Source organism: Neoarius graeffei, chromosome 23 (genome assembly GCF_027579695.1).
Source record: "Neoarius graeffei isolate fNeoGra1 chromosome 23, fNeoGra1.pri, whole genome shotgun sequence".
Taxonomy (NCBI): Eukaryota; Metazoa; Chordata; class Actinopteri; order Siluriformes; family Ariidae; genus Neoarius; species Neoarius graeffei.
In genome coordinates, this window is record NC_083591.1 from 29,674,873 (window position 1) to 29,687,290 (window position 12,418).

Here is a 12,418-nt window from a genome sequence, read left to right on the forward strand (position 1 = left end):
AATCACTGCAAGAAATAATTAACCCAGTCATAACATGTCAAGCTTTACATTCTCAAAAGCCATGCAAAACTAGGGCTTTCCTTGTCTTTTTTTAGTTTATTTTTAATTTTTATCCTGAATTCCATCCATCCATCCAACCCTGTCCTTGTCCATGTCTTTTTACCTATAGAGGGCACAGCCCAGGGTCCAGTGTGCATCCAGAATGAGGTTGACTGCTCCAAACAGCAGCATCATGGCCACGGGGTCATTAAAGAGTCGCAACACAAAGATGGAGTGGATCCGATATGATGCGCAGCACACAAAGAAGAAAACATATGGTGGGACCTGAAAAAACAAGAGGTAAAATGTTTACAGCTGACTAGGGCTGTGCGATATATCGAATATACTCGATATATCGCCGAAAATTCTGTGTGCGATACATAAAATGATTATATCGTAACTATCGAGTATTTTATGGTCATCTTCCGACTTGCGTTCGTTTCATGTTTGTTTAAAACATCTCCGTCTCTCAGGCAGTAACGCGAGAGGCTGCCTAAGGGTAAAGAAAACAATAACGTCACACACTCGCCAACCAATCCCGGGAGACATCTCGGTGCTGAAAGGAACTTCCGGGAAGATTTTCTAGTTTCGGTCGTGTTGCCAGATTGGGCGGTTTTAAGTGCGTTTTGGCGGGTTTTGAACATATTTTGGGCTGGAAAACGTCAGCAGTATCTGGCAACACTGCCGGCGGGAAGATTTCCTGGTTTCGGTTTACAGCGCTGACTCAGTTCGTGCAATCGCTGGTGTTGTATAGGCTACTGTGTAAGCTCTGTCAATTTCAGCGACAAATTAAAAATGGAAGCGGACGAATTGGTTCCTAAAAGAACTAGTAAGGGGTCAGTCGTCTGGCATTTTTTTGGATATCGTGAGGAGGACGTGGAACAGCAAATGCCAGTTTGTAAAGTGTGCAAAAAAACCTGTCATCACGAAAGGCAGCAGCCGGAATTATACACATCTGAGAGGCAGAGCCAGAAAACATTCAGTTCAAAAGTGTGCAAAGAGAAAAATGATGTTTTGCAGATCTCTCTCTTCTCTCCCTCAATCTCTCTCTCTCTCTCTCTCTCTCTCTATTGTGAATGTTCCAGTGGTTCTCAGTAGTCAGGTTAATATTAAGCTTGGAGATCTTTTTTTTTTTTTAAATAATTTAATGAATGAGCACTTTTCTTATTTAGGCTTTTCTTTCTCAGTGTTGAGCTGCACTTTATTGGTTTGAGCTCTGAGCAGCTCTGTATTGTGTTGCCTCTTTGTTGCAATTTTCAAGATTGTTTTTGCAGTTTGTGCCACATCTTTGTTGAATAAAAATAGTCTTATTTCAATTCAATTGTGATTAATCACTAACATGAAAATTTAAAATGTGTTGTTGAAAACCACCTGTAAAGTTAACCAAGAATGTTATTTAATCTGCAGGGATTGTAGTGAAAACAGTAAAGAGTAAAAGTTAGATTTCATGGGGTCCTTTAGAGGAGATTTCAATATATCGAGATATATATCGTATATCGTGAAATGGAGAAAATGTATCGGGATATTCATTTTTTCCCATATCGCACAGCCCTACAGCTGACTTTTTTATGCAGTTCATAGTGGTTGTATTACCTGTTTAATAAATGAAGAAATCAAACACATGTAAATCTTATTAACCAGTGTCCTATAAAAAGGATCATAGTTTTATACTCAAAGCAGAAGACATAACTGGCAAACTTTAGCTGTAATATTTAGGCTTTGTGCCATTCAAACATTACACAGAACTCTTGCTGCGTTCATGTGCTATGGGAAGATGATATTTTCCAGTTGGGAAGTGGTATTTACCAGTGTGTTGTGTTCACATGCTTTTGTTGTTGTTGTTGACAAATTAAAGATGGTGGACCAGTTTTAGAATCAGGCCTGTTATTTGGCTAAAACAATTCTAGATTGCCTTGTTCATCAGCTGCAGCAGGAATATGAGTTATCAAAAGTCAAAAGGTAAATAATGCTGAATATTTCCTGATCATGACAAGTAGAGATTTTCTTAACACATTGAATGCCACGCTCGCCGCCATGTTGAAAGGTTAAAGTTCATCTCATCTCGGCAACTCGTGTATCAAAATTTTCTACGAGTTGCCCAGTGGAAAATACCACAAGAGGGGGCGTTCATGTGTGCTTTCCATGTCGGCGTTTGGTATTTACCATAATTCCCATAGCACATGAACGCACCATGTATCCCGTACTGATTGCACCATCCATTTGATGAACAGTTAGCGGATGTGTATTCCAGGTTAGTCTTTATTTTAGTAAGGAGGAGCCATCCACTTGAGCAAGGCTAATCTAATGCATGATTGGATTGTGTGTGTGTTTAGCGGGTCGCACCTTCTTTGTACGGTGGTAGATGCGGAAGACCAACAAGAGGGTGATAAGATAAAAGGTAGCAAACAAATACTGTGCCAGTCTAATATTCAGCCCATGATCCGTAATATAGTAAAGCGCACTGAAAATGTATACAAATCCTGCTGGGTACCTGAAAAAAAAACACACACACACACACACACACACACACACACACACACACACACACACACACGTATTCTAAAATGGGTTAAAGCATTTTATCCAGTTGATCATTCACGCTTTCATTTAAAGTGAGCCAATAATATGAATGTGGAAGCTTTACACAAGCAGTTTTAAGAGAAAAAGCTGCAAAAAGTATGAGAGAACAAAGTCAACAGTAAACTCAAGAATGTTAAGCCTAGGTCACAACCGGACGTACGATTTTTTTGGCCGTGCGATTTTTGGCGTTTCCCAAATCGCTGCGTTTTTTTTTGTTCGTGGAGAAAGACGCACGTTGGCCGTAAGTTTGTCTTGCAATCTGAAAAAAACGTAAGCGCCCGTAGAGTTTGTTTGACATGACAAAGAACCTCTGCGGCTCGAAAATCAGCACGTCACACGCGCGCCCTCCGTGCGTTTTTTGCACGTAGACCGGCCGTAGGAGCACGTACGGCCGGTTGTGACCGAGGCTTTACATAGAACCCAGAACTCAACACTTGAATGAAACTTACACTAGAGGCCCCGTGTCCCCCTTTAACTGGGTATAGTCATAGGTACCGTTAATGACGCCCTCGACCTCATCCATGTAGGCTTTCCAGTCAATCTCTGTATCTGTGGAGGCAGACGGTGTGATTGGGAGATAAAACAGTGATTAGACAGGCTTTAATATTCTGACAAGAATAATGCAACAACGGTGAGCACATTTTACTAATTTACATGGGCGTTTTGTAAATCATGTCAGATGAACGGATAGCAGAGTTTCACATTGCAGAACAGTTCCTTTGGGTAGTTCATTTAGTCAAATTTTGTTGTTTTCTATTAACAAGTTTTCTGGAAACTGAAACGTGTTACTCTTTTGCATGTCTCCAAACCAGAAGTAAACTTGCATCATTTTAGAACTCAGGTTACTCCAAAAAGGGAGCAAAGGGAGAAAACTGCATTTAAAGATTCCAATTCAAATGAAAGATGCCATGCCTAGTTCTACGTTTATAACACATTTGTAACCCTACATTGATTTACTTATGGAAAACCACCACTAGTCCTAGATTTTAAACACTACATTGTCACTTTGGCATCATCCACATCAGTCTCTGTCCCATACCTGCATGGATTAAAGCAAAAAAAAAAAAAATCATCTGACTGAAAAAAAAAAGCTCCATGTCGTTGGCCCCTACCACATCAGCAATGCGTCAAATTTTAAACGCCGTGTTGTCCATTATCCCCTCGGCCCCTACTTATAGTACATTTACGTAATTTTAACAATGACTAAAGCTAAGGCAAGACTTTACCATTGTCATTACTGGCTATAAATGATGAAACATCAAGTTTTCAGCGCAAAGTGCAAATTTATTTCAACAATACTTTAGTAATGCACAACAGTGGTTAAGAGAAAAGTGCAAGTGCAGTCGAACTTGAACCATGCTTTCAAAAGAGTGGAGCAGAAAGAACTTGCAAGAAAAGTAAAGTGAAAGTGAAAACTAAGAAGTCCTGGCCAACTAAAATCCGAAAATATGAAGCAGCATACATTAAGTATGGCTTTACAGCCATACAGAAAAATGGCCATAATTGCCCGAAATGCGTCCTCTGTCTGGAGACCCTGTCAAACGAGTGCTTAAAACCTTCGAAACTTCAGCGCCACTTGGTACAAAAACATCCGACAGACGCCGAAAAAACAGTAGATTTCTTCAGACGCAAAGAAGAGCATTTGGTCAGGCAATCTGCTGCATTCACCCAGCAAGCTACTGTCCCTGAGCGGGCCCTGAAGGCATCATTTTTAGCCTCGTACCACATTGCTCGTGCTAAAAAAACCTCACTCAATTGGAGAAGATTTGATTTTACCAGCCACCAAAGACATTGTCCGAGAATTGCCTGGTGAGGATGCTGCCAAAAAAAAAATCAATGCTGTCCCACTCTCTGATAACACCGTGAGCCGACGGATTGGTGACATGGCTCAAGACGTATCTGCTCAGCTGTTGGAGCAGGTGAGAGCCAGCGAATACTTCGCACTTCAGCCGGATGAGAGCACAGATTTATCCAATGAGGCCCAACTGCTTGTGTACATCAGATTTATTTCACAGGAAAGATTTGTGGAGGAAAAACTATTTTGTAAAGCGCTTGAAAGAAGAACTATTGGGAAAGACATTTTTCAAGTTTTGGACGATTACATCGAGTCTAACGGATTGGACTGGACCCGTTGTGTGGGGGTGTGTTCGGACGGAGCCGCGGCAATGACCGGGAAGATCAGTGGAGTGACCGCGCTCATTAAGCAGAAGGCCCCGCATGTAGTGGCCACACACTGCATGCTCCATCGCGAGGCACTGGCAAGCCAGACTAAATGTGAATATTTAGTCTGGCCTCGATCCGTAGACATTTCCGAAGCGGGTAGGAGGAACAAACCGCCGTCTTTCAAACTGTCTCTGTGCGTATAGGCCAATGCTCTGACCAATCAGCGCAACAGTGACTGTGACGTAGTCAGAGCGACAGAAAGCAGTGGCGGAGGCCTTGAAATAAATACATTTTCAAAATGCGTATTAATTAATAAACAGGTTCTAGATATTAAGAAGTTTGGAGATAATGACCACAAGTTTGGAGTCTGTACCACATACACATTTTTTTCCAAGTGTTTTTCAAGGGTTTGCTTAAACTGTGTTTGAGAGTTTTTATTTAGTGGTGTTTGGTGAAATAATTTCCCTTAAATTTAAAATAACGGGAAAATAAGAAACAATCAAAAAGTAATGTTTCAAAGCTGTTTATTAATTCTTCGTACTGCACAAACTAGCCCCATCCTTTTGGCTACGAGCAGAGCCAGCTGGTAGATCAGACTTTTGCCATAGCCGGTCAGCAAAACAGCGAAAACGTCCTTCTTGAAAAGGAATGAGCGGAGAGCCTCTTCCTGCTCATGTTTCAACAAAAACTCCAAGTCTAATTCTTCTAAAACTGATTCCAAAGCGGAGTCAAACGCGCGCTGTTCACTAGCCCGTAGCCATCTTTCCTGCTGTGCTTTCTCCAGCGTCGCGCAGCTTTGTCGTCACTCCTGCAAAAGCCCGCCCAAAGAATCCAAACAAAAACCTTGCGCTGTGATTGGCGGGCACGATTTGATGCCCGGGGTGTTTTTGTTTATATGGTGCGAGGCTAGACCCACTCGCTAGGCAAAAAATATTTTTGGCCGCTAGGCGGTTGGGTCTAGTTTACTAGGCTACCATCGCGAGGCACTGGTCGCAAAAAGGATGGATAACGAGTTTAATCAGGTACTACAGGAGGCTATACAGTTTATTGTTCAGTGCGAAAATATTTGTGTTGAAAACGTTAGTTAATAATATTCTTATGCTAAACAAATGTAACAATTACTGACTATTGAATAAAAGTAAGAGAAAACATTCTAAAAGTTGATGTTTCTTTACATATTTTGTAGCATGTGTCTGTGGGTTTGCAAAGGGGGTCCCCGGCCAGAAGCTAATGCTGTTTGGGGGGCCTTGGCATGGAAAAGTTTGGGAACCCCTGGCCCAGACAATCGGACAAACCAACGACTGTGCATCACTACCAGTGCTGGAACATCCCGTGAGGGAGGTAACATGTCGCTGACCATGCCTGACTGGCGGAGCAGTGACTTCAAACTCGCGTGTACCAGACAAGAGCTTATGACGAACGTTACATGATGGTATCATACATGATCTTTTGAAATAGCTAGTAATTAAAATTCACTACAAGTACACTTTAAGAGAAATCTTAAAAACACGAAACAACTTTTTCAAGAGGCGTCTCGGCATATCATATGCCATCTTCATGGAATATAGAAGGCAGCATATGCCAAAACATGTCTTTAAAAAGTTGTTTTGGAAAAATCAGGCAGAAATTACTGGAGCTGAATTCTGGGAAAACGCCCCCCACGCCCCCATCCCTTGAGGAAAAAAAAAAAATCAGGGTTTGACCAAAGTAAAATTACCAGGCATTACTTTGACATCTCTACTTTCAGAAAACATAAATACATTTGATATGATCATGATGGCAATAAAACTTAAGAGAAATCTTAAAAACACGAAACAACTTTTTCAAGAGGCGTCTCGGCATATCATATGCCATCTTCATGGAATATAGAAGGCAGCATATGCCAAAACATGTCTTTAAAAAGTTGTTTTGTGTTTTTTTTAATTTCTCTTAAGTTTTATTGCCATCATGATCATATCAAATGTATTTATGTTTTCTGAAAGTAGAGATGTCAAAGTAATTTTACTTTGGTCAAACCCTGATTTTTTTTTTTTTCCTCAAGGGATGGGGGCGTGGGGGGCGTTTTCCCAGAATTCAGCTCCAGTAATTTCTGCCTGATTTTTCCAGACCACCTCACAAAGCAGCTTTACAAAAATATGTAAATTCCATATCTATATTTTTATGTATCCCAAATGAAATACCAACAGTGGCAAGGAAAAACTCCTTCAGACGACAGGAGGAAGAATCCATGAGAGGAACCAGACTCAAAAGGAAGTCAAAGTCCTTCCAACACTATACATGGCACGTTTGGCGGCGCCGATCTCCGTTTCGTAGCCCTTGGCCTCTCGCCTATATTCCATAGCTAGGGTTACAGTGGGGGGCTAGTCCTCTGGTAACCGCGAGAGTTTGACTGCCCACTCACACAGGGATGAGAGTGGGTGGTCATCAAAAAAGCAGAAAACAAGATAAAGGTATGCGAGGGCGCCGAAGCCCACGGGGGGATACCCCCCCAGGAAAATTTTGAAAAATAAGGCCTTACAAACCACTTTTCCTGCAATCTGAGATGTAGTAGATAAAAAAAAAATCTGTTGTCTTTTTTATATATTTACATGAAAATATGTTTCAAATAAATAGGAATATTGTTTGAATTCAAAATAAAATCACATTCTACATTCAAGGGTATGGTTATAATTCATGATAAAAAAAAAAGACAAACTAAATTCATATGAAACTTAAGTTCTATTAATTATCAAAATGTTCATATATTAAATAATTTCTTAGGGTGACTGACCTTTTCTCCCTATGTCCTCATTAGTTGCATATGATTTCTTCAAAAAGTCTTTTGAAATATTTAAAGTTTTCAAAACTGTCAGTCAGTAAATCTGAATTAATGCTATCATATACATGTTCAATATATTAAATCAAACGAATGCTAAGTTTATGGGATAATGTCTATGTACACTTTATACAATTATTTATAGTTCACAGTCACTTCTCATTTTCATTTGATCATTCCGACTTCTTCAGCTTTTTGGCCAAAGACAAAAGCTTGTCAGTCCTCTCTTTTGTAAGAACTGTGATGATTGGCTATCATGCTCTCGCCATCGATGTTTTGGCCAATTACATTGTAGATAACACGTATTCTACCACGAGACTTAGCGAGACTAAAGATGGCCTTTTCACTGTGGAAAATTTTTTGATTACAATTCAAATGCTTTTGTAAAATTGATTTACATATAAAATATCTCCATCATGAAGAATTAAAGCCCCTCCTTCACAGATGAGTGAAAATATTGAATAAATGTCCTCTTTTTGATTGCTTGGGTTAAAAATGCCAAGTTATGACGACTGAATTGATTATTCACTTAAATATGAATAATATGAGACATTTTGGGTATTTGATATGGCGAAATAGGACACGATGGAAAAATCAAGAACACACCGGAAAGATGAGAATAACGGCGCTGGTAAAAGAACAGCGACTGGAACGGCTGAAGGTCGCGCGGGTCTCTGCTGCGGCGCACGAGCAACGGGACATCACTACCGCACCGGGCGGGGCAAAATGACTGGCCGTAGATTCTATCAAAAGTTCCATCTAAATTGACCATGGTTGCAAAATATTGGCCAAAAATATGCAAATACTACGAAATATGAAAGTAAGAAGAAAAAGAAACATTCTATTGCCTTATACTGCAAGACTAAAACAAAATAAAACTGTCAAAACTCACCTTTTCAGTGATAACGTCCGAACAGATCACCCGCGTAACAGAAAGACCGCAAATGGAAGCACGATCAACTTCTAACCGTTGGAGTGGAAAATTCCATTCTACACATGCAAATTGTTAATGTGTCCTTCCCCGCACACAAATAACACGCTACGGTAAAAAATAGACCGCAACTCATTTTATAGCTCAGAAATTCATACAAGACCAGCTACCATCGTAACATGTTCTGTAAGAAACATTCTATACCTAACTTTCAGCTTTTGTTTTAAAAAACAAAATCGCAGATTTATAACTAAATGTTTATATGGCGTAGTGATTTTAAGTTGCTACTTTTTGTGAGGTAGTGACCTTGATCCTGAGGCTTTCCGTTTAGATCAAAACACACGATCGTATTGGTTTTGGGTATGCGGAAAATGGAGTTACGATGGTGATGGAATATTTTGCATGATGTTTAATTACGGTTATGATTATTCTGTGAGTGCACCAATCCTTAGGTGTATAAAGTTACAACTTAAAATACAATTAGTGATAACTGTAGACTTTTCAGTGGACTACAACCTTTTTAAGGGAACGCGGTGTAGTCAACCGTTTATCATGTCCCAGATCAAGCCGCCATTTTTCCACAAATTTGCAGAATTTTTGCCAAATTCTGAATATTCACATCAAAGATTTAGTTTTATCTGTATTATTTCTTTTATCATTTTATTTCAAATTAAAACCATCACCACCATTCAAAACCGTATAGTTTATTGACTGTGAGTGTATTTAGTGGGGTACCCATAAAGAGACAGACCCATATACTAGTGCATCTCAAAAAATTAGAATATTGTGAAAAAGTTCAATATTTTCCATCAGTTATGTAAGAAAGTGAAAGACTCATTACACATAAACTAAAATGTTTCAAACATTTTTCTATTTTAATTTTAATCAGTATGGCATACAGTACAAAAACAAAAAAAATCTCAAAATATTAGAATATTTCATTTCAAGTTTGAGTAAAACAGTATGAACACAGTGTATCTCTCGGTCTAGTTCAGTACACACAACCACAATCATGGGGAAGACTGCTGACTTGACTGTTGTCCAGAAGATGATCACTGATGCCCTTCACAAGGAGGGTAAGCCACAAAAGGTCATTGCTGAAAAGGGTGGCTGGAAAAGGTGCACAACCAACAGGGATGGCCGCAGTACTGAGACGATTGTCAAGAAAAGTTGATTCAAGAACTTGGGAGAGCTTCACAAGGAGTGGACTGAGGCTGGTGTCAGTGTATCAAGACCCATCACGAACAGACATCTTCAAGAAAGGGGATACAACTTTCACATTCCTAATATCAAGCTACTCCTGAGCCAGAGACAATGTCAGAAGTGTCTTATCTGGGCTAAGGAGAGAAAGAAATGGACTGTTGCTCAGTGGTCCAAAGTCCTCTTTTCAGATGAAAGTACATTTTGCATTTAATTTGGAAATGACGGTTCTAGAGTCTGGAGGAAGAGTGGAGAGACACGGAATCCAAGGTGTTTGAAGCCCAGTGTGACATTTCCACAGTCTGTGATGATTTGGGGTGCCATGTCATCTGCTGGTGTTGGTCCACTGTAATTTATCAAGTCCAAAGTCAACACAGCCATCTACCAGGAGATTTTAGAGCACTTCATGCGTCCATCTGCTGACAAGCTTTTTGGAGATGCTGATTTCCTTTTCCAGCAGGACTTAGCACCTACCCACAGTGCCAAAACTACTACCAAACGGTTTGCTGACCATGATACTACTGTGTTTGATTGGCCAGCCAACTTGCCTGACCTGAACCCCATAGAGAATCTATGGGGTATTGTCAAGAGGAAGATGAGAAACACCCGACCCAAAAATACAGATACGCTGAAGGCCACTATCAAAGCAACCTGGGCTTCAATAACACCTCAGCAGTGCCACAGACTGATCACCTCCATGCCACACCGCACTGATACAGTAATTCATGGTAAAGGAGCCCCAACCAAGTATTGAGTGTATAAATGAATATACTTTTCAGAATTTGGACATTTCTGCATTGTAAATCCTTTTTTTTTTAATGATCTTAGGCTGCTGGGCCATAGAAGGTTCACGCTGCACGCTGCATGCTGCACGCTGCACGCGTGTAAAGAAAAGTGGACAAACGTAGCATGACTTGCTCTGGGCCATAGAACGGCGTTCACGTTGCACGCTGCACACTTCACGCGTGAAGCATGAAATGAACATGCACACTTTTTTCTAGGCGTGAAGACGGAAATTCCAGTCAATGCATGCGGTCACCGCCGCGCCAGCCAATCAGAACGGGTCTAGGGAGATAACGCTATGCTTTCAGGGGAAAACTTCAGAAAAAATATAATTGAATGGTATAATTGAAAAATAGTTCTTCATCGGGATTGTCAAGCAGATTATAGAATGTTTGGTGAAATTCACCACGGGTTTCTCTCAGAAGGAAGTGTTCTCGGCTCCAAATTCTGTTCCTTTTTCTCTTCCTCTGTCTCAGTAAAAGCAGAATGAGGCAATCGTCGTCATCCGAAGAGTCCATATTGCAGTCAAAGTAGAACAGACGCAACACGTGAACATCCAAGCATGAAGTTTAATGGCCCAGGGTCCGGTTCTTCACGTGAACGTGTAGCGTGCAGCGTGCAACATGCAGCGTGCAGCGTGAACCTTCTATGGCCCAGCAGCCTTAGGGAATATTCTAATAATTTGAGATACTGGATTTCTGATTTTCATAAGCCATAATCATCAAAATTAAAACAAAAAAGGCTTTAAATACATTTCACTTTACATGTAATGAATATACACTACTGTTCAAAAGCTTTGGGTCACCCAGACAATTTTGTGTTCTCCATGAAAAGTCACACTTTTATTTACCACCATAAGTTGTAAAATGAATAGAAAATATAGTCAAGACATTTTTCTGGCCATTTTGAGCATTTAATCGACCCCACAAATGTGATGCTCCAGAAACTCAATCTGCTCAAAGGAAGGTCAGTTTTATAGCTTCTCTAAAGAGCTCAACTGTTTTCAGCTGTGCTAACATGATTGTACAAGGGTTTTCTAATCATCCATTAGCCTTCTGAGGCAATGAGCAAACACATTGTACCATTAGAGCACTGGAGTGAGAGTTGCTGGAAATGGGCCTCTATACACCTATGGAGATATTGCACCAAAAACCAGACACTTGCAGCTAGAATAGTCATTTACCACATTAGCAATGTATAGAGTGGATTTCTGATTAGTTTAAAGTGATCTTCATTGAAAAGAACAGTGCTTTTCTTTCAAAAATAAGGACATTTCAAAGTGACCCCAAACTTTTGAACGGTAGTGTAGAATATATGAAAGTTTACCTTTTTGAATTATGAAAAAAAGGAACTTTTTCGTGGTATTCTAATTTTTTGAGATGCACTAGTATATTTAATAAATCGCTGTTTTCTTAGATTTCGTTTGGGGAAATGACTAAAAGCTTCATGTTTAACAGTTATAAAGGACAAACAGCACCACAGCCGTGGATTCGGTTCACTATCAGACTGTCCGTGTTTCAGAAATGTGAATTAATGAGACCGTTTTCATTAAAAACCTGTCAGTTTACACAAGTCTGTGTTTTGCTCAGCTAAGGATTCGAACTCCTCGCGCTGTATACGGGTGTGTTATGGGTGTGTGTGTGCAGACCCTGCTGTTAGCCGGTTAGCTAACGCGACACTTACACGCTACTTTCTGAATGACCCACACGTTGATGCCGATTTCCACACACCACAGCACCGCCGTGACCAGGACCGTGTACTCTGGTTTGAACAAGATCAGGTGTTTATCCTGCCATACGGAGTTAACTATGGTGTGAAATGTGGATGGCCGAGCACTTCTCTTCTTGCCTCCTGCCATATTTGTCTGTACGGCAACTGCAGGAAATACACCTCCCTGCTGTCTGACT

The 12,418-nt window shown here is 40.4% G+C and overlaps 1 protein-coding gene across 1 annotated transcript in view; it reads right to left on the reverse strand.

Annotated features, from left to right (window-relative positions):
- alg3 (ALG3 alpha-1,3- mannosyltransferase) overlaps positions 1-12,418 on the reverse strand; it is a 37,230-nt gene extending 24,812 nt beyond the window's left edge. The window contains exons 1-4 of the mRNA XM_060906038.1: positions 12,195-12,418; positions 3,069-3,168; positions 2,383-2,530; positions 164-324 (exon numbers count right to left, since the gene is read on the reverse strand). Of these exons, the coding sequence (XP_060762021.1) occupies positions 164-324; positions 2,383-2,530; positions 3,069-3,168; positions 12,195-12,369 (584 nt within the window). The 5' untranslated portion in view covers positions 12,370-12,418. The remainder of the gene's footprint in view (positions 1-163; positions 325-2,382; positions 2,531-3,068; positions 3,169-12,194) is intronic.